We start from the raw sequence: 21,789 nt of genomic DNA, 5'->3' as shown, positions 1-21,789 counted from the left end.
GGGCCTAATTGTCAACCCAATGTAATAACTCAAATAGATGTCATGGCTATCTGGTGATTCATTCGACTGGTGATAAAGTTCCGATTGCAAATGGAGAAAAAATATTATCATGAGAATGAAGATTCTCAGACAACCGTGATGTCTAATGTGTCTTATGGATGTGTCATTTGTAACTTTAGGACCACATCATTTCATCGGCTCATTTGTATACTAAAGGCTTTTTGGGATGCTCTGATGTAGAGGGGTCTTTTACAGTGACATTGACGTCTGCTCACGTTCACTAATTGATATTTGTATAATTGAACATACCTCTTTAATAAAAAACACTTTGACACCGCCCCTTATATAACGTGACTGTGGTGCAGTAGCGCTTTCGGGTCAATGAATGCACGTGAGCCAACGTGATGGACGCACTTGACGTGTCGAAGAAAGTGCTGCAGTTAAAACTTCAGCTCAAAGAAACGACAGAATCAAAGAAGGTATTTTAGACGCACTAGTGTAATTGTTTGTAGTTTTACGCCGGTTATTTATTGTACAATTACTCTACCTGGACAGTAATAAATAGATTAACACCAATGGTTCAAATTTGATAGCCTTCTCGACTGAATCACAATTATTGTACGGTAGGCTAGTGATGGAAGCACTGAGGTTTACAAAATAAATCACGTGGTCTATTTAAACATTCAATGTCAGCAGGGCTGCTCCCCCAAATCAATTCATTAAATGCGTGTTTTGTTTGACACATGAATGTTTGGAAGAGTTTATGAACAACTTTAACAACATGGGACTCTTGTGACTAAGTATATGCTGCTGGTGATGCGTTGTCTGAGCATGTGTGCAACAACTTCATATTGGGGTAGGCGTGAGGAGGGTTATGGCAGGAAGTGCTGCAGCTAATGTCAAAGTGACGTCAAATGGCCTGTTCGAGTCGCGTTGATTTTTTTTTTTTTTTTGTTGGGGGGGGTAGGATTTTAGTTTACCCATTTCCTTACCTTAACACAATTCACATAACCTTCTACGACAAGTCACATTTGACATAAAATGCTTCCCGTCTAGTCAACCAGTGTGGAGTGGGGAAGATTGTTGGGGGGAATGAGAAGTGCTCTGGCGCTATAATTAACAACCCAGCCAGTTGCCCAACTTGTGGCTGCTGTCTGTCAACTCGGCACTGAGTTGCGGAAACACTTACTGGAATAGTTGTGTGAGAGAATTATAAATACAGATTAAACGTTTGCCACCTGTCACGTGAATACCTTGTTTCAGGTGTATCTTGTGTTTCTGGGTTGGATGTGAGGCCTCTGCTGCACACATGCAGTAGGCTACATACTATAGGCAGCCACGTTTTTACAACTGATATGGATGCAGGTAAGCTGGGAGGGGATTGTCCCATACTACTTCAGCAATTTTGACTTTCTAGGAGTACTTGACTCAAACTGAAGTAGGATCAGGTATTCACTTTGGGTGCTGTTACTGTTTCTATGTAGGTGCAGGAGCACCACAATAACTAAGAGGAACAGGACCTCAAGCAGTAGAACATTTTAGGTGCCGGTACTCTACTCTGGTGCGCTCATGTCCAAATCAAGCACTGCTTTCTAGTGAACTGAAACGAGGATTACCATATTGTGCATGTCTGTCCATTAGTTCCCGTTGCTGTTTCAGCTTTCGTTAACTTTTTTAAAAAACATTAATTTTTTCATACAAACTCTGCATGATCACTGTGGTGGTAGTTGATGATAAACATGATCTCCCCGTGGTAGTTGTTCATGATAAACATGATCCCCCCCCCCCCGTGGTAGTTGTTCATGATAAACATGATCGCCCCCCCGTGGTAGTTGTTGATGATAAACATGATCCCCCCGTGGTAGTTGATGATAAACATGATCCCCCCGTGGTAGTTGATGATAAACATGATCCCCCCGTGGTAGTTGTTCATGATAAACATGATCCCCCTGTGGTAGTTGTTCATGATAAACATGATCTCTCCGTGGTAGTTGTTCATGATAAACATGATCTCTCCGTGGTAGTTGTTCATGATAAACATGATCCCCCTGTGGTAGTTGTTCATGATAAACATGACCCCCCCCCCCTGTGGTAGTTGTTCATGATAAACATGATCTCTCCGTGGTAGTTGTTCATGATAAACATGTTAGGCGTTCATGATAAACATGTTAGGCGTTCATGATAAACATGTTAGGCGTTCATGATAAACATGTTAGGCGTTCATGATAAACATGATCCCCCGTGGTAGTTGATGATAAACATGATCCCCCCGTGGTAGTTGTTCATGATAAACATGTTAGGCGTTCTAATTGTGCAAGGACAGTTTTGTACAAATGTTTGGAAATGGGCACTATGTTTGCATCCTAATGTAAACTGAAAATGTATACCATATACAGTCTATGGTTTATGCATAGCCATCTGTTTATCTTACAGGTCCTGAAAATCTTAAAGAAACTAAGGGAGTTGGATATAACCCTAGACATTCTTGCAGTAAGACACTCCTATACTTAAAATTGTGTGTGTGTGTTGCATGAAGAGTTGTGGTTTGCATGTGCCCATTTGTACTCAATTTAATGTATTTTTGTCTTGATTATGATTAGGAGACCGGAATCGGCAAAGCTGTAAACTCTTTGCGCAAGCATGGGGATGCAGGAGAAGCTGTTAGGCTATTGGTCAGTCACTGGAAGAAATTGGTTCCTAAAGAAACCTTGAGGTATTGTACTTAACACACTTGCTTTGGAATAATTTGAATGAATGTCCAGTGTTCATTACTAGAGTGTTTGAATTTCTCCCTCATACAGCCATACAGAGAAGGAGGATGCTTCACAGAGCAAGCTTTTGGTAACCGATGCAGAGATTCAAAACCGTTCAAAAGAGGTGTGCTCAAAAATAGAGGACCGAAGTCAAAATGCTTCAGAAGATGAGCGTTTAAAAACCGATGAGGACAACCAAGATGGTCCTACTTCAAGAGGGGTGCATTTGAAAACTGATGAGAAAAACAAAGGCACTTCAGAAAAAGAGCATTTGAAAACTGACAGAAATGAAGAAAGTTTGGAAACTGAAGACAAAAACCAAGGTACTGCAGAGATGTCTCATTTACAGGAAGTAGATGAAGACTCAAGTGAATTGAAAAATGATAATTTTAAAAGTGAGAAGGAAAACAAGCGTACTTGGAAGAAGGACAAGGATGAGGGGAAAAAACAGAAGGGGACACGAGAGTGTTTAATGGTTACTGTGAAAAAAAATAATTGGAGTAGAAATTCTGAAGATGAAAATGTTGTGCTGCCAAACACAACATTTTCATCTAAGAGCAGCCACAAGAAAGCCAAGTCGATTTCCAGGGAAGAATCTAACAAATCAGATAACGGAGGGAAAAGTGGGGTAAGGAGAGACTCCAATACAGAAACACTGCCGTGTCCTAAACCATCCAGCGACGAGTCATCAAAATCTAAACCGGATAGAAAATGGACAGTTATTGACAAATCCAATAACCAAGACAACAAAACAGCGAGTGACTCCCTAGGTTGTAATGGAGAGAGGCGGAAACCAAGTGAAAGAAAGCAAGTCTGCCATGAAGACAAAAAGACTAAACAAGAGGGAATATCGAAGACCAAAGAGAAAATGGCGATTGAGGACAAGCCGAATGGCGACGACGTCGAAGTGCCCTCCATGTCTTTTGAGTCTTTCTTGAGCTATGACATCAACACGCCTAAGAGGAAGAAAAAATCTGACAGTAAAAAAACACCTAAGAAACTTAAGACTGTTGAAAAAGAAGTAAAGGTTGTGAAGACACCCAGCACGAAGTCCAATAAGCAGTTACCTGCGGCAACTGCAGATTTTTCACTACCTAAAAAGGTACATTTGGCATGGAGTTGTAATGCATTGTAATTATTTTCATAAATGTTGAGGGGACATTCTGATTCAACAATGTCACATTGATCAAAGACATCCTTTTTAAGGCTATGAAGGGGTCTGTGATGGACTTGCTTAATATTCCATTGCCAACATTTCTACCCGAATATGACGAGCTCTCCAACTTCAACTACTACGACAGGAAAAGTGAGTGTAAACTGTGGTATTTTTTTCCCCAAGGGTTTGTGATTGAGCAAGCTTTACAATCTTAATCTAACTCCACTGAACATGTAGTTAGTTGCATGTCATGACTTGAATCCTATTTAATCTTGCTATGTAAAATGCTGGGCTCCCTTGTTAGACCTTGGTCTCAGTGGGACTCCCTGTTGAATTAATGATCAAATAAAGTATTTTCGGGGTGTTATGTGTAATTTGTTTCAGTGGAAGAGAAATCTAAAGTCTTGGTCTCTGAGGGCCCGGTCTTCACTGGTCAAAGACTCAACCGGAAGATGCAGGTCTATTCTGGTGCCAAGTCCGCCTTTCTCCCAACCATGATGTCCTTGTACCAGCAATGTATCCGGGCACTGCAGAACAACATTGACTGTGAGTATGGCCCAGGCAGGGAACCTCAACACTCTTACGCAGGCTGTCCTTTGGATGGAGAGAATGTTAACGCTCTGATCTTTTCTTAGTGCTCTATGAGATCGGAGGGGTCCCATTTGAAATCCTTGAGCCAGTACTAGAGCGCTGTACACCTGATCAGCTGTTTCGTATTGAAGAGTGCAACCCGGTAAGAATCCCATTCTTAAGTTGATTTTGAGGAGGCCTGATTTAAGTGTTGTGCCTGCAAGGGTTAATGCTGGACAGGCCTCCCATCATTTTACCCCTGAGTGCCAACCTGCAAGTACTTCCTGTATATCTGATAGTGTTGCATAGGTAATATGGCTTCACCATGGCAACTTGGTATAAAAATAAATAAAACAAATATTCTTACACCAATTTGACACTTCATCGCTGTGAATACTGATGGCTTAGATTTGTAAGGTTTGGTAAGAAATATGGGTACTGTGAGCAGATCTGCCATTTTCACTTATGATCCCTGAAATCCGCCAATAGACGGGTTGGTTGTTTAGCAAGAGAACTGACGCGTACGCAACTATGGGACAAAACAGACTTGGTTGGCTTAGGTTATTTACAACATGTAAACTATATTTCAATGTTTAAATACATTTGCACAATGAGTACGTGTCTCAAATACATTATTATCGTTGTTGGTTGGCTAGCTAGCAATTTGTTTTGCCAAATTAGCATAGAAATGACATTAATCAACACCTCAACAAGACATGGTATCAAGAACAAGCTGACACGAGCCACCTACGATTCCCCACATGGCAGCTTCTTGTCATTGTTGCTAGCTATCTGGCCATCTAGAATCACAGGACTTCTGCCCCGTTGAATCGTGCACATCGTTTTCGTGATGTTGTCAGCTAAACCGTCTATGCTCTCTGACAGATGTATGTTGGCTTGACTGATCACTTATGGGAGAAGCACTGTCAGCGGGACTTCAGGAATGCCCATCTAGAGGAGTACGAGTCCTGGAGAGAGATGCATATGAGGCTATCTGAGGAAAGGGAGAGGAAGCTCCAAAGACTGACTAAAACCATAGTCTCTGCCCATTCAGGAAAACCCAAAGGTTTGCTAGTTCATCATGTTTTTGTATTGCTTCACATCATTCACAGGAAATCCTTGACATTCAAGTTCTTGGACAGGTCAAAAGGTAACCCTAGATGTCTTACCATTCAGCCTTTGGACAGTGCTCATGCTCTGACGTCAAGTTATGCTACCTTTTGAACTGAGATCCTCCACTTTACAAACTCTGGTCTTGGGTTGAAAGGGACTGAGCAACAGTTGGCCCAGTTGTTTTGAAGTGATCTGAGCAAGACTACCCCTTAATGCTGACCAGGCACTGGGTTAATGTCGACCTGGCCATCTGTCCCCCGACCAACAGAGGCTATGAATAGATCTAAAGGGCGACTGGCTACGGGGTTAAATCTAAACCTTGTCAATCTGTCATGGCCTCTGCTGGCCTTGTAGGGCTGGAGATTATGTAGAATAAAGCCTTTCCCATCACTGACTGGGGTTCTGTAAAATCCATATCTCCCCATTTCTAACAGTAAACTAAATGCTATAGTGCAATTACTCCTTAATGTGTAAATGGTAGTATTTTTATTATTGGGTCAAACATCTTTGGTTTGTCTCTCCAATCGTATCTTATAGACTCCACACAGTTGGTATATTTACTTACTGTAGGTCTTTTCACTAATATTAGTTGCGGAATAAGAATTAAAATGTAATTTCTTCCCTCTTTCTCCCACTCCCAGGCCGGCAGGTGAAAATGGCGTTTATTAACTCTGTTGCTAAGCCGCCTAGAAATGTGAGAATTCAGCAAGAGATCCATGGAACTGCAAGACATCCACGAATCCAGCAGGAGAACAATGGACCTACTGGTGTCGTACTGCCACCTCACCCACTGGACAGGCCCAGGTCTGTCCCCACCATCCTGTCATTCTCATATTGACCATGGTGACAAAGATGCCTACTTACAAATGTATAGGCCAGAAAATACATTATTCTTGCTCCAAGTATGACAATCATACATCTTATGGAGTTGCTATCCTTTGAATAATTTATAATTTTAACTGAAATTAATTTTAATCAATATCTTGATGAACTGTAATGTTTTCCTAATATAATTTCATAAGATGGGTAACAACTCAATACTGAGCCTAATGTATGTACTAGAGGATCATAACACATGGTTGACATTCTACTACTCAATGGTTTACTCATGTCATTGTACTTTCATTGGTTGCTCAATCACCTGACAACGGACAGTGTTTATTCGTTCCCGTGGTCTGCGCTCTACTCCCCCAAATGAAAATAACCAGCAACAGTTGCTAAACAGAGCCATAACCTGGCTGTTAAGATCGCGGTAGTGCTAGATTAAACACCTTTCTCTCGAGAAGGGTGCCGGATAAACTGGTTTCATTCTGGTTAGTCATTCATTCTGCTTGCCCTCAGTTTTCCACTGCAACAAATCATTGCAACAGACATTGTTCACTAGACTTGACTCAATAAATTTGGCAGTATCAATACAACAAATGGTTTTAGACATTTCTGGTGGCGCTTTTGAACTGATGCTATTTATACCGTTTTAAAAAACGTATTTGTTCAAACTCCAACATGTTTGTTCATCCTTTTCTGTCGGAGTATGGTTTACAGTTTCTCTAACAGTGTTATTAAATCATTTTTGTGTGTGTATGCAATTGGGATGTAACCGTAATGTAGACGCCATGATCTTAACACTGTGCACTGCCCCTCTCCTTCTCAGTGTCAAGGCCCAGGAAAACCGAGCCAGACCCTGCTATGTTGAACCTCCTAGGCCTAGCACCACTGTCTCTGGGACAAGCCAAGGACAAGATTCCCGCAAAAAAACACGTAAGTAGAATCACTTGGCACCTAATGGGTTAACAATACTTTACTACTGATTCATGAACAGTGTAATTGTATTGACATTATATCTAACTTTTTACTCCAGGGACTGATTCCTTTTGTGAGGCTAATGGTAATATACGTGGATCAAATTGTACTTCTCCCATTTTGTGCATGCAGCTGTCGTAGGCCAGCAACTTCTAGTAGAAGTCAATGCTTGTGCCTTAATGCAGGATTACATTTTAACCAGCAGGTGATAAAGGTCGGCATTCCCACAAAGTGGGGGATTTGTGAGAAGTGAGTTTGACTGTTGGATTACATCAATACTCTGCTGAATTACTTTGTGTAGGAGTAGAAATGGTCTGTTCACAATGGCTACATAACATTTATTTGTTTTTCTTGAAATATACCATCTTTCATTCGATTCAGAAATGCGTTTTGTCCTACAAAGACTTGGTGTATTCATTACGGAAAATGTTCACTCTTTATGAACCAAACGGAAGCAAACAGAGCAAAACAAGAGTTTCTACTGGACAAATTCAGATATGTTCTGTTTGCTTCAGTTTACGCTGATTCTGTTAACATTTCTTAATGAATACACCCCATGCCAATGGTATACAGAAGGTGTACTTGTGAAGATCAAATATAGAAATCAACATCAGTCTGGCCGTTCATAATCCTAGACCGGTCAAATTAGCCTGTGGAACCAGCTTGATCACAGTGTTAACCATTGTTTTTACTGTGAAATACACAGATGAGGCTTGTTACACCAGGCTATGGCCAAGTTACGAACGTTCTACTTCTTTCTCTTGAGGGGTGGCACCTATGATGGCAAAGTCTCTGAAGGCCTTTAAAACGATGGGGCGTAGATGAAGGCCCTAAGAGGATGGATGGGCTGCTGGAAACTGTTGTGGATACAGGTGCATTGATTCCACTTCATGCCTCCTTTTCACTATTCATTCCAGGCCAAATGTCCCTTTCTTGGCCTACTTTAATTTTTGAGACCAAATTGGAGCTGGAGCAAATTGGAAATTATACACTGAGTATACAAAACATTAAGGACACCTGCTGTTTCCATGAGACTGACCAGTTGAATCCAAGTGAAAGCTATGATCCCTTATTGATATCACTTGTTAAATTCACTTCAATCAGTGTGGGGGGGATGGGATGGGCTAAAGAAGGATTTTTAAGCCTTGAGACATGGCTTGTGTATGTGTGGCATTCAGAGGGTGAATTGGCAAGAATGGTACGACATCCAGCCAACTTGACAACTGTGGAATGCTTTCGACACTTTGTAGAGTCCATTCCTGATGAATTAAGGCTGTTCTGAGGGGTGGGGGGTGTGCAACTCAATATTAGGAAGGTGTGTTCTTAATGTTTTGTATACTCAGTGTAGCTATTGGGCCGGGCGGTCTTTGTATGAAGTTTTTTGCCCATGCTGCTTGTAAAACAATTGCTGCATTTGAATGATGGGTATGTTTCAATGTTATTTGTTTGTTCATATTGTCAAACACTGAATTGCACTATTAAATAAGATGAAAACCATGCATTGTTTTTGGCCTTTCATCTATTTGTGGACATGGCGCTAACTGCCAAAATAAAGGAAACCCCAACAGTGTCTTAATAGAGCGTTGGACCACCACGAGCCAGAGTCTGGGACTCTATTGGAAGGATCCCACACCATTCTGCTGTGAGAAATTCCATTGGGTGTTCTGTTGATGGTGGGAAACGCTGTCTCAGGCCCAGCTCCAGATTCTCCCATAAGTGTTCAATTGGGTTGATCTGGTGACCGAGACGACAATGGCATATTGTTTACATGCTCATCAAACCATTCAGTGACCATTTGTTCCCTGTGGAGGGGGACATAGTCTTCTGATGGGGGCATAGCCATGGTAGCAAAAATACTCTAATTGCCTGCCCAGCTATTTTAAACATGACCCTAAGCATGGTAATTGCTTAATTCAGGAACCACGCCCTTGTGGAACCGCCTGCGTTCAATATACATTGTATCCCTCATTTACGCAAGTGTCAACATTATTTTGGCAGATACCTGTATGCCTGTTATTTTCAGGGGGCTAGTGTTGTCATTTAGTATGTTCTAGTGCCTCTTAGTGGATAAGAGAAGAAATGCAAGTGTTATGCCCATATTATCAACACTTTTTTTTTCACCATCGAGCAGTGGTTCTCAACATTTTTGGTTACTGGACACAGGTGTCAAACTCATTCCATGAAGGCCTTGTATCTGCTGGCTTTTGGTTTTTCCTTTAAATTAATACCTGGAAAGAGAGCGGAGTTCCTTACTAATTAGTGACCTGTATTCATCAAGTACAAGGGAAGAATGTACCTGCAGACAATCGGCCCTCTGGAATGCGTTTGACATGTGCTGTACACTCAACACATTTGGCTCTACCCAAAATATCCCATCAACTGATCCCATTGCCCATGTTATTATGAGTCTTCCCAAGTACCATCTGTGGGTATGCCAGTTACTAGTGGAGTTACCCCAGGGTTGAGACCCGCTGACTTAGATGTTCATCAAGTGAAGACGGATTAATCCTGAATTACAAAGGCAAGCGATGACTTGAGTTCAGACGGTACGCCCTCACTATTTTGAAAATGGGTTCTATATTTGTATTCATTGCTTTTTGGTGGATGGACCTACATCAATGGTGCATTCAGTATGACAACTGTGTTCAACGGTTTAATTCAACGGAACCGGTACTGTACTGATCTTTACTGGTTGTAAAGAACTGTGTGGTTATGGTGGCCCAGAGGGCGCTTGTGTATAAGTTTTGCGATATCTAATGGTCACACCCATATTGATATAGCCAAATGGGAGAAAACAGGCCTACCTCAAAGGCTGTTGAACTGTGTGCACTGTTCTTGGAAAGTGTTCAGTAGGCTACAAACTAATGCAACGTTGAACCAAACTGAACGCACCCCAGGTTTACATGTACATTTCTGACAGCTGCCCCATAAAGACATATTCATATTTGACTTACAAAAAAAAAACAAAGCCGGCTGTCAATCTTGTTTGTATGTTACCTACTCTAAAGTGTGTATATGTTTTTAAATTGAACCAACAACTAGGCAAGTCAGTTAAGAACAAATTCTTATTTACAATGACTACCAAACCTGGGCCAATTGTGTGCTGCCCTATGGGACTCCCAAAAACTGCCTGGATTCAAACCAGGGACTGTAGTGACACCTCTTGCACTGAGATCCAGTGCCTTTGACCACTACACCACTCGGGAGCATAACTCCCAGGATAAACTGTATTAAGAACAGAGTATTAAAGACAAAACTAGGATATTTCAGGCTAAAATAACACTGAGCTGAGGTACAGTAGGCCAACTGAAGAAAGGCTACTGATTCAATCGCGATCCTCTCTCTTGCTTCTACTTTTCCAGAGGGTGTGAGTGAAATACAAAGGGAGGAGCGGTTAGGAATGGTGACGTCAGATTGAAACGAGGGAGTGAATGTTCCGGGTCAGAAACAGGGGTGTAATCATTAGTCCAAACAGTTGCAGAAACGTTTTGCAACTAAAACAAGAGTTTCTATTGGACTAATTCAGGTAAGTCCCGCCCATGTCGTTTCGTTTGCTTCCGTTTAAGAAACATTTGGCAACAGAATCTGCCGAATGAGTACACCACTGGTCTGAGGGGAAAATAACTCTGGGACAACGAAATCAGTAGGCTACACGAAATAAGACCTAAACAGAGATGTGTTCGTTTTCGGGAGCCGATTAGAAAAACTAACATTCCAGAGGCGACGTGAGTAAAGAATAAAAAAACCAAGCCTACAAAAGTATTGAATGTGAGAGCGCTAGACACCGTTTTTATTCCATGGTGCCCATTGGTATTTATTTACGCCTGGGGGAGGTGGTTAAGATGTTTGCTTTGGAAATTCGTTCGACCAACTGCAAGAAAGTGTTTGGCAAGCAATCTAGTAGCTAGGTGGCTGTATTCAGTTGCGCCTTTCGTTTCTTTAATTGGACGTCTATTCGGGATATTTGTTAAGAACGGATTTTGCCATCACCCGGTGATGTTTCACTGTATACCTCTGTGGCGGTGCAACCGTCATGTTGAAGTGATCGATAAGCGGCACTGCTCTCTGTTGTACGTCCCGGATGAGATCTACCGCTACAGTCGGAGTTTGGAGGAACTTTTGCTGGACGCTAACCAACTCCGCGACCTACCCAAGGTAAGCAGAATGTGTTTGCTAGCTGGCTTAACTAAAACTGTATTATGCATAGTTCACTGATGAGAGGTAATGTTACGTGGTGTCATGTCAGGAAAAAAATAGTTGTACATTAAATGTAATCAATGACGAGTTATTTATGCCATGGAAAATAACAACCTACAGTTTGAACAGGTGACTTGGGTACATGATTTCATTTCATGGGGACATAATCATTATACAATATTGCTATTCGCCTGGACCGGGCAGAGGTCTTTAAAAAAAATGTTATTAATTTAACCTTTATTTAATTCGGCAAGTCAGTTAAGAACAAATTCTTATTTACAATTACGGCCAAACCCGGACGACTCTGCGCCGCCCCATGGGACTCTATCACGGCAGGTTGTGATACAGCCTGGAATCGAACCCGGGTCTGTAATGACGCCTCTAGCACTGAGATGCAGTACCTTATTCCGCTGCGCCGCTCGGGATCCCTGAGCGGCAAGAAGGGATACAGCTTTTGTCAAATTAACATCAGAAGTATATATTTTTTGGGTTACGGTTGAGCTAACCATAACCTAATTATTCTAACCTACTGGGTGACATCCCAACCTGCTACGAAAAGTCAAATCTGACGTTAAAATGACAAGCTGGATCCCTTCTCGCCAAGACCCTGGACAGAGGACACCCGCATGTCGTATTCATTTCCCATGTTGGGGACTGTTTTGAAATGATGCGCGCCCTATTATTTGGCAAACTGCAACACTTCTGCTGCTCCAACAAGTTACAATTTCTACTGCCAATTTAATCTTTATTATGGGGAAGACTAGTTGGCTACGAACGTCTTTATTGAATAGCCTAGCTACATAACAAAAAAAAAAAATCGATCAGCATGATTCACACTTGTCTGGCTGTGTAGAGACGATGGTACTGGTATTTGAAAGATAAAGGGCTCGTTCCATTTAAAAAAAAAAAATCCAAACCTTTTTGGCCGCACCCCTTTTGATCGAAACCTCCCATAACATATTTGCCCATCGTAAAAGTGGTCAGACAGTGACTTTGGACCTGAAATTCAGGTCACAGTGCCAGAACATTCAGGAGATAGAGGTGCTCAAAGTTGACCCATTTAGCATACACCACCATACCATGAGTCATCCATGACAAACAGGATTGTCAAACTTTAATAGTTTCTTGAAAGCAATGTATTCAGCAAACATGCATTTTCATCCCAGTCATCATTCTCTAAATTTGCATGTCATTTCTTTGTGCGAGTGCTGGCGGGGAGGAGGGTTACGCCCTTACATTGCATTCCATGCAGTAAGATGGACCACAACCATTGTTGGTGTTCCTTCACATGCAACTAATACCATCTAGGCTAGCTAAATTAACTCAAGATGAGTCCAACATAATAGATTATCCAGGTAACTGTTGTACTGTGCTCTGCTCATTGTGTGGTCTCATCAGATTTGCTACCAAGGTGATGTAACACTTGCCTTAACACTAGACAGGCCTATAGTATGAGTGTGTTCACCATTGGGTTGTCGTGACAATGGTACAGCATGAAGAATTTAGCCTGTCTGTTTCAAGTTAATGAGTTGAGGAAAAGGCTGGCTGGCATAGGCTCTTTGATTTCTTCATCTGTATCTTGAAAGTTCTCGATTGGATAAATTGGGATCATCCAGGCTGTATCATGTCCGGCTGTGATTGGGAGTCCCATAGAGCGGCGTACAATTGGTCAAGCATTGTCCGGGTTTGTGCGGGGAAGGCTGTCATTATAAATAAGAATTTGTTCTTAACTGACTTGCCTAGTTAATTAAATAAAATTCTGATTTAACATATCATATAGCTTTCTATATAGTCTACATAATAGCGTGATACATTTTTCTTCTTGAAAAGGAGTCGTTGCAGAGAAAATGCAGACTGGTCTTTTTATCAACTTGTGGAAACATGAAACGGGAGTTGGCCACGTTCCTGTTTCTTCCTCTTTTCCATCACTTTCTCATGAGTGTTGGCGAGGAACTCGTCTACAAAGAAATTAACCGTTTGGTGCACTACAATTGCCAGAAGATTTGTGTTAGTTTATTAGTGGTTAAATAAATCTCAGATTTTTTGGGGGATAGCAAATGGTCAGGTAGTGAATGATTGGACAAGAAGTAGCCTAGATTTTGAGGATACGTATCAGGTGTTCCTTTCGTTGAGGAATCAAGCAAGGGATGTCTAACTGCATATACTTGCAGGCTAGCCTAACTTGTAGAACTAGCTGTGCCATTGTCAATAGAGATAGTGATCTCTACAAGTCCTGTGAGTACATCTGTTGCCTATAGCCTAGGCCATCATTTCCCAAACTCGGCCCTGTCCTAGGCTATTTTACTTTTACAACTTAACTTAGCCTAAATAGTAGGAACTACAGAAAAAAGGGAGCTGTTCACCTAACCCCAGCACAAGCCTACCACATCTCATTTTGAGATGTTGATCATTCTGCATTAGGCTGGTCTAGATATCAGTAGAAACTGATAGTTTGGGATTTTGATTATAAAGAGATGCCACATTACATTTTCAGAAATGCTTATTTGAAGAGGTGAACATTTGACATTAATAGGTTATAGCTTTATTTCCCCACCCTCTCTACATTTATTTCCACACATTTGGCATAGGGTGGCCTAGGCTATTCAAAAGTCCCAATCACCAATGTGGAATTTAGTCTAACCTCAGTAGACTAAAGGGCATAGGAGCCTAGTATAAGAAGCCATCTAGTTTGTTGAGCGATAAGGTGCCGCCTTCTGTGCTAGGTTAGTCATGTCTGACAGCCAGCAGGTCTGCTCTTCCTCACATTGAGCCATGAAAACAAGGAAGTTGTTAACAAAGGTGCAGTCAGTATCAGGGTGTTATGGCGCAACATGAGTCCTCCTTTGTTCTGTCAAGCTCTAGGCCTAGCATCACCTTTGAAGTTTGCCATTGTCTTTGTTAAGTATTTACAGATGTGCTAACTTCGCTTAATATACCAAAGCCAGTCCTAATCAAAACTGTTCTTCTTGTCCAATTTTTAGCGTTTACGATGTAGGCTAGCCTAGGTGTTGTCAACTTAGCAACACAGGCATCAAATTAGTAGTCTTAAGGCATCCGCATGCTTCCCAGCTGAAACAGTTCGAAAGAGTTAATTCATATGTGACTTGTTTCAGGAAACTTGGTGTATGTTGCGCATCACTACTTTACAGGAGAGCAGTGGTGGGAAAAGTACTCAATTGTCACACTTGAGTAAAAGTAAAGATACCTTAATAGAAAATGACTCAAGTGAAAGTCACCCAGTAAAATACTACTTCAAAATGAATTTCATTTGTCACATGCGCTGAATACAGCAGGTGTAGACTTACTTACAAGCCCTTAACCAACAATGCCTTTTTAAGAAATATAAGTGTTCAGTAAAAAATAATTAAAGCGCAGCAGTTAAATAAGTGGCGAGGCTATATATACAAGGGTACCGAGTCAATGTGCGGGGGGCACAGGTTAGTCTAGATAATTTACGTAATATGTAAGTAGGTGAAGTTAAAGTGGATGGATGATAAACAAAGTAGCAGCAGCGTAAAAGGGGAGGGGCGGACAATACAAATAGTCTGGGTAGCCATTTGATTAGGTGTTCAGAAGTCTTATGGCTTGGGGGTAGAAGCTGTTTAGAAGCGTTTTGGACCTAGACTCCGGTACCGCTTGCCGATATCAGAGAGAATGGTCTATGACTAGTGTGGCTGGAGTCTTTGACCATTTTTAGGACCTTCCTCTGGCACCGCCTGGTATAGAGGTCCTGAATGGCAGGAAACTTGGCCCCAGTGATGTACTGGGCCGTACGCACTACCTTCTTTAGTGCCTTGCGATCGGAGGCCGAGCAGTTGCCATGCCAGGCACTGATGCAACCAGTTCTCGATGGTGCAGCTGTAGAACTTTTTGAGGATCTGAGGACCCATACCAAATCTTTTCAGTCTCTTGAGGGGGAATAGGCTTTGGCGTACCTTCCTCAATACTGTCTTGGTGTGTTTGGACCGTGATAGATTGTTGGTGATGTGGACACCCAGCCCCATCGATGAGAATGGGGGCGTGCTCGGTCCTCCTTTTCCCCTAGTCCACAATCATCTCCTTTGTCTTGATCACATTGAGGGAGAGGTTGTTATCCTGGTACCACACGGTCAGTTCTCTGACCTCCTCCCTATAGGCTGTCTCATGAATGTCGGTGATCAAGCCTACCACTGGTGTCGTCAGCAAACTTAATGATGGTATTGGAGTTGTGCCTGGCCATGCTGTAATGAGTGAACAGGGAGTACAGGAGGGGACTGACCACGCTCCCCTGAAGGACCATGTGTTGAGGATCAGCGTGGCAGATGTTGTTACCTACCCTTACCACCTGGAGGCGGCCTGACAGGAAGTCCAGGATCCAGTTGCAGCGGGAGGAGTTTCGTCCCAGGGTCCTTAGCTTAGTGATGAGCTTTGAGGGCACTATGGTGTTGAACACTGAGCTGTAGTCAATGATAAGCATTCTCACATAAGTGTTCCTATTGTTCAGATGGGAAATGGCAGTATGGATCACAATAGAGATTGCATCATCTGTGGATATGTTGGGGTGGTATGCAAATTGCAGTGGTTCTAGGGTTTCTGGGATAATGGTGTTGATGTGAGCCATGACCAGCCTTTCAAAGCACTTCATGCCTACAGACGTGAGTGCTACGGGTCGGTAGTCATTTAGGTAGGTGACCTTATTTTTCTTGGGCACAGGGACTATGGTGGTCTGCTTGAAACATGTTCATATTAGACAGTCAGGGACAGGTTGAAAATGTCAGTGGAGACATTTGCCAGTTGGTCAGCGCATGCTCAGAGTACACGTCCTGGTAATCCATCTGGCCCTGCTGCCTTGTGAATGTTGACCTGTTTTTTAAAGGTCTTACTCACATCGGCTACGGAGAGCGTGATCACACAGTCGTCCATAACAGCTCATGCTCTCATGCATGCTTCAGTGTTGCTCGCCTCGAAGCGAGCGTAGAAGTATTTTCGCTCGTCTGGTAGGCTCGTGTCACTGGGCAGCTCGCAGCTGTGCTACCCTTTGTAGTCTAATAGTTTGCAAGCCCTGCCACATCCAACAAGCGTCGGAGCCGGTGTAGTACGATTCAATCTTATTCCTGTATTGACGCTTTGCCTGTTTTGATGGTTCGTCGGAGACCCAAGCAAGATTTCTTATAAGCTTCCGGGTTAGTCCCGCTCCTTGAAAGCGGCAGCTCTACCCTTTAGCTCAGTGCGGATGTTGCGCAAAGTCTAAAAGTATTTGGTTTAATTTAGTTAAGTATCCAAAGTACATAAAATTGCTAAAATGTACTTAAGTATTAAATTAGTTTTATTAAGCAAACCAGACGACACAATATGTCTACTTTTACATTAAAAACATTTTTTTCCCGGATAGCCAGGGGCACACTCCAACACTCAGACATACTTTACAAAATAAGCATTTTGTGTTTCGTGAGTCCGCCAGATCAGATGCAGTAGGGATGACCGGGGATGTTCTCTTGATAAGTGAGTGAATTGGACCATTTTCCTGTCAACGTAATGATTGCTTTTTGGTGTCAGGGGAAATGGAGTAAAAAGTAAATTTTCTTTAGGAATGTTGTGAAGTAAAAGTGAAATTAGCAAAAATATAAATAAACGACAGACACTCAAACTATTTAAGTTGTACTCTAAAGTATTACACCACTGCAGGAGAGCCATTTGAACGTAAACTCATTTTGATCAAATAAATAAGTTTTTTGGGCAGAAATGCCTTCTGGAACATGTGAACTTTCATGTGCATTACTAACAAATGTGTATGCTATCTGTAAGTATGAATAAAATTGTTAAATTATGAGCCTAGTTGGTTTAGCCATGGAAAAAGTCAGGAACCTTTCTGCTAGCCATGATTGGCTGAGATAATGGATGGGTTGGACATGCCGAGAGATGAATTTGGATTTAGCAGACCAATCCGAACTGTGGTATTTGTAGGTAATCCTTTCTAACACAGCTTTTTTGTTGTTGAAAGTTATCAGTGTTGCTCTCCACTTTCTGGAGGCCAGTGCTTTGAAATCATTGGAATTAGAGTATGATAGCTAAGGAGATTCTATGTTCTCGAAAAGAGAACACAGAAGGCTGGTGAAAATACCTGTCTCTGGATTACATCTTCAAACTAAGGGAAACCATGGCATCCATGACAGAGGGCATCCATGCATTTCAGTTATAATACATTTTTAATTTTGTCAGTTTTCATTTCAAGTTAAAGCCTACTGTTAGGTCGCTAGCTAAAGTTAACTGGCTGGCATGTTAGCTAACGTTACAAGTATGATCTGTATAGTAATATTATTTGTATCACAGAGCCATTTTCATTGCAAGTTATAGCCTAATGCAAGGCTGTCCAACCCTCTTCCTGGAAATCTACTGTCCTGTGGGTTTTCAGTCCAACCCTAATTTAACCAGCTAGCTAGCTAGCTAACATTGAACCTGGTTGGTTAGCTACCTGCAGATTCATGCAGGGTAGTAACATTGAGTTTATGGTTCATTATTTAGCTAGCTATGTCTTAACAAAAGACCACTATGCAAATAACCAATAGAATGTTCATGAAGTTACTGCGACAACTGTCAAGACGTAGCTTGTAAATTTGTTCTTGCTATCTACTCTGATTTAAAGAGCACTCTCGTCTGAATGTGCCAGAGAGCAGAATAACTGACGTATTTTTACGAACGCCCGTTGAATATGGCCAGTGTCAGTAAACGTTGGCAAAAAAACGTAATTAAATTGTTGCCAGCAGCACATTTCGTCACCAACGCTTTGGATAACATAAAAACAACCTAACCAGCTCTGCTAAGGTGAGTAAAATGGTCAGTGAGCTGTTCTCTCATGTGTCTGGAAGTAGCTAGTCAACGTTAGCTTGGGAGCCTGACTGCTGCTGTTAGGTCAGAACGCTTGGATCAACCCTACTCCTCAGCCAGAACATCCAATGTGTGCTCTGAGAGCTAAATGCTCTGAATTTACGAATGGACAAACTGACAACCCTCTGAGTTTATGAACGCCCACGGCACACTCTGGCCAGTAGGTTTACCAAAACATTCAAGGGCCATTTTCTCAAGTGCAAGTACAAGTATATCAACTTTCAAAGCAAAATTACTTTCCCATTGTTCCTAAACTGTAGTGCATGATATGCCATTTTCTAGCTCTGTGTCTACTTTTATTCAATGTAAAATACACCATGTCAAATTTTGCTACATGAGATCGAGCCGGTCGGTCACTTATGACTAGTTTTTAGTCTTCTGTCCACCCCCCCCAAAAAACAAGATTTTTTTTTTGCTCAGAACTTTGGGTGCTGATAGTTGGGAACCCTGATCTAGGTGATAATTTCCCCTTGAAAACTATGAAAGATGTTGTAGAAAGTAACCACGTCAAATGGCTTGGAATGTTTGACAAACCCCTTTACCCCTAGCCATTCTGGTTTGTTTAACCTCTTGGGGCCCCTCATTTATATAGGCTAGACAGAGTCGGTACCGGTAGTTTGTTAGGTTAAGTTAATGAATTTTGGCATCTGTTTGAACAAGTCGTCCTTGAGCATCTATGACTTTGAATGGTCTTAATCAGGCTTGTTCAGTTTAGTTTAGAGAACCTTTTGAGCTAGGCCACAGGGAATATGCCTAGGTTAAACTAGGCTAATTGTAGGCTAGTTTTTTTTTCAGTTTTCAAGCTAATACCTTTGGCTTTGGGTAATGTCCTGTACAAGATGGACACTGAACTTAAATCTAAAGAACAGCTTAAATCATGAAATAGGCTATCTCAAACAGACCAAATTAACAGATCACTCTAACCCTGCTATGCTGTTCAATCTGAGGAGTTCAACTCTGTTGTCTACTAGATTTTTATTTTGTTGATATTTATCTATTTTTAAACAGGAACCTTTCCTTTTGTAAAGACACTGGTATAGAGACAAATTGAAAGTTTAGTTTGTGGGAGTCATTAGGATACACCTCAGTTGAATTTAGGATAACCCAAATATTGACTTGAGTGGGGAACGGTTTATTTCAGTTTTCATGGTGCCAATCAAATCATTCTAATTTTATTTGTTTTGTACATATATATTTTGCAGATGTTATCGGAGGTGCAGTGAAATGCTGGTTCCTAACCCCAACAGTGCAGTAATACCGAACAATATACAAATCCCCAAAATAAAGATATCAGGATGAGCAATATTCATCTGAAATAAAATATACACACAACAAAAATATAAACTCCACAAATAAATAAAAAATGCACAAAAAGCTTATTTCTTTCATTTTATGCACAAATGTGTTTTCAGCCCTGTTCGTGAGCATTTCTCTTTTGCCAAAAATAATCCATCCACTTGACAGGTGTGGCATATCAAGAAGCAGATTGAACAGCATGATCATTCCACAGGTGCATCTTGTGCTGGGGACAATAAAAAGCCACTCTAAAATGTGGAGTTTTATCACACAACACAATGCCACATCTCTAGTTTTGAGGGATGTCCAACTGGCCTCTCAACCATAGACCACATGTAACCACGCCAGCCATGGATCTCTGCACCCGGTTTCTTCACCTGTGGGATTGTCTGAGGGGGGATGAGTGTTGAGTATAAAGTCCTTTCGTGGGGAAAAACTCATTCTGGTTGACTGTGCCTGGCTCCCAAGTGGGTGGGCCTGGCTCCCCAGTGGGTGGGCCTATGCCCGCCCATGGCTGCACCCCTGCCCAGTCATGTGAAATCCATAGATTTGGGCCTAAGGAATTTATTTAAATTGACCGATTTCCTTAAATGAACTGTAACTCAGTAAAATCTTTAATTGTAACATGTTGCGTTTAATATTTTTGTTCATTGTTTGTGTTTTTTATGGACAATAATATGAATAGAAAAGCTGTGTACAGCAGTACTTTTAGCCTATAGGATGAGTTGGGGGCGTGCCGTGGGGGGTGAACGAAAGCCTAACCTGCCGTTCCTGTTTCTGACATTATACTCTGGAACGGCGGATTCAACTTGTTGTTGGGACATTAGAACAGACCAAGGCCTAGTCTATATTTATAATAAACAGAATAGAGGCTTGTATGCTCCTCTCTCTGTCTGGTCATAAGGTTGTTGAAACCATGAGTTTCAGGTCATGACAAACATGAGATGAAACCTGTGTTAGTTTAATCTAGTGCTGTCTTGTCCGGGTGTGTCTCTGTGTCTCCGTCCCATGAATACCTGTTTTCATTCCAGTTATGATTAGGCTAGGTTTGTTGTGGACATAGAATGCGGTATTGTGAACAGGAAAATGTAAATATCCGACAACCACAGCATTTCTTTTAACTTTTTTTTTATCAGGGAACAGCACAAGCGCAGTCAATACGAAAGGCATGTAGGCGTATTGCTTGTTTAGTAAATTGGCTCTCGTCTCCATTTTTTAGCTTGTTGGTGTATTAGCATGTTTAATTGGCTCTAGTCTCCATTTTAGCTCGTCATTGTCACCTCTAACTGATTCATTCTGAGTAGGCCTAGGTTGAATGTAGGTTGAAGTTAGTCCTATCTCACAACATTGCTACCGTTCAAACACTAGGTTATTTATCCTAAATAGCCTTTACGCTAGGCTGTCTTTGTCCTTTCTGTAGGTTTACTTACCAGTAGAATATCTAGAATACATTTGCAGTTAATTGCAGGTAGAATATGTCAAAGGTGGAAGCCTAGATTGAGTGTGCTCTCAAATGTTAATTGGAGTCCAGTTCACTGTCATCACTGATTGCCTTGGGTTTGCAATCAAAGTAGACTACTTGTCCTTAAAATAGGCCTACTTCATCTGAGATATTTTTTTTTATACCAGTAGCCTATTATTCATAATTCAATTAAAGTGGAGGGCTATATATATAATTCCCTCACGACTTCTGTGAAAAGACAATGAAGATTGTGATCTCGCTTTCAGTTATTAGTGGAGACCTATAGTGAGACTTGTGCAGGACATTGTTCCGATTAGAAGCGTTTCCAACCATCTTTCATAGTGTTCTTGAAATTGTCTGTTTTTGAAAATAGTCTTTTTGGGGGTGTAATTTTTATATCTATGAAACGGAGACGTTTAAATTGCATGTTGACTTGGAGTGCCTGGCAGTGTCAGGATAAGACACCATCCAAGTAGGTCATCATCCAGAAGAATGGATGATTACATCAGAGAACTGGGTAGGAACTGAACAATATTTCCCAGGCCACTGACCACCACTCTTAGGCCTAATTGCTTTAC

The 21,789-nt window shown here is 41.6% G+C and overlaps 2 protein-coding genes across 4 annotated transcripts in view; both read left to right on the top strand.

Annotated features, from left to right (window-relative positions):
• Positions 1–380: 380 nt before the first annotated feature.
• On the top strand, positions 381–8,482 carry LOC139376922 (elongin A, like). Its single transcript, XM_071119929.1, has 11 exons — positions 381–479; positions 2,434–2,490; positions 2,601–2,713; positions 2,802–3,855; positions 3,960–4,059; positions 4,294–4,455; positions 4,545–4,642; positions 5,365–5,545; positions 6,234–6,396; positions 7,244–7,350; positions 8,159–8,482. Exons 1-11 carry the CDS (start codon positions 405–407, stop codon positions 8,215–8,217), a joined length of 2,169 nt encoding a protein of 722 aa, XP_070976030.1. The 5' UTR covers positions 381–404; the 3' UTR covers positions 8,218–8,482.
• Positions 8,483–10,955: 2,473 nt separating this feature from the next.
• LOC139376921 (leucine rich repeat containing 1) overlaps positions 10,956–21,789 on the top strand; it is a 40,471-nt gene continuing 29,637 nt past the window's right edge. The window contains exon 1 of one of the 3 annotated variants that reach the window (XM_071119926.1): positions 10,956–11,547. In XM_071119926.1, the coding sequence (XP_070976027.1) occupies positions 11,389–11,547 (159 nt within the window). In that variant the 5' untranslated portion in view covers positions 10,956–11,388. Of the gene's footprint in view, positions 11,548–21,672; positions 21,729–21,789 lie in introns of those variants that run through there. The other 2 variants (XM_071119928.1, XM_071119927.1) reach the window with 2 other exon arrangements.

This window comes from Oncorhynchus clarkii, chromosome 20, assembly GCF_045791955.1.
Source record: "Oncorhynchus clarkii lewisi isolate Uvic-CL-2024 chromosome 20, UVic_Ocla_1.0, whole genome shotgun sequence".
NCBI lineage: Eukaryota > Metazoa > Chordata > Actinopteri > Salmoniformes > Salmonidae > Oncorhynchus > Oncorhynchus clarkii.
The sequence above is the reverse complement of the archived record's forward strand: the minus strand, read 5'-3'. Positions and strand labels throughout refer to the sequence as shown.

Bases quoted from the DNA above. Each gene is read 5' to 3' on its own strand.
- LOC139376922 (XM_071119929.1), top strand. From the start codon at position 405: ATGGACGCACTTGACGTGTCGAAGAAAGTGCTGCAGTTAAAACTTCAG. The intron at 2,714-2,801 runs GTATTGTACTTA...TCCCTCATACAG, and splicing joins GTTCCTAAAGAAACCTTGAG to CCATACAGAGAAGGAGGATG. The intron at 4,456-4,544 runs GTGAGTATGGCC...ATCTTTTCTTAG, and splicing joins ACTGCAGAACAACATTGACT to TGCTCTATGAGATCGGAGGG.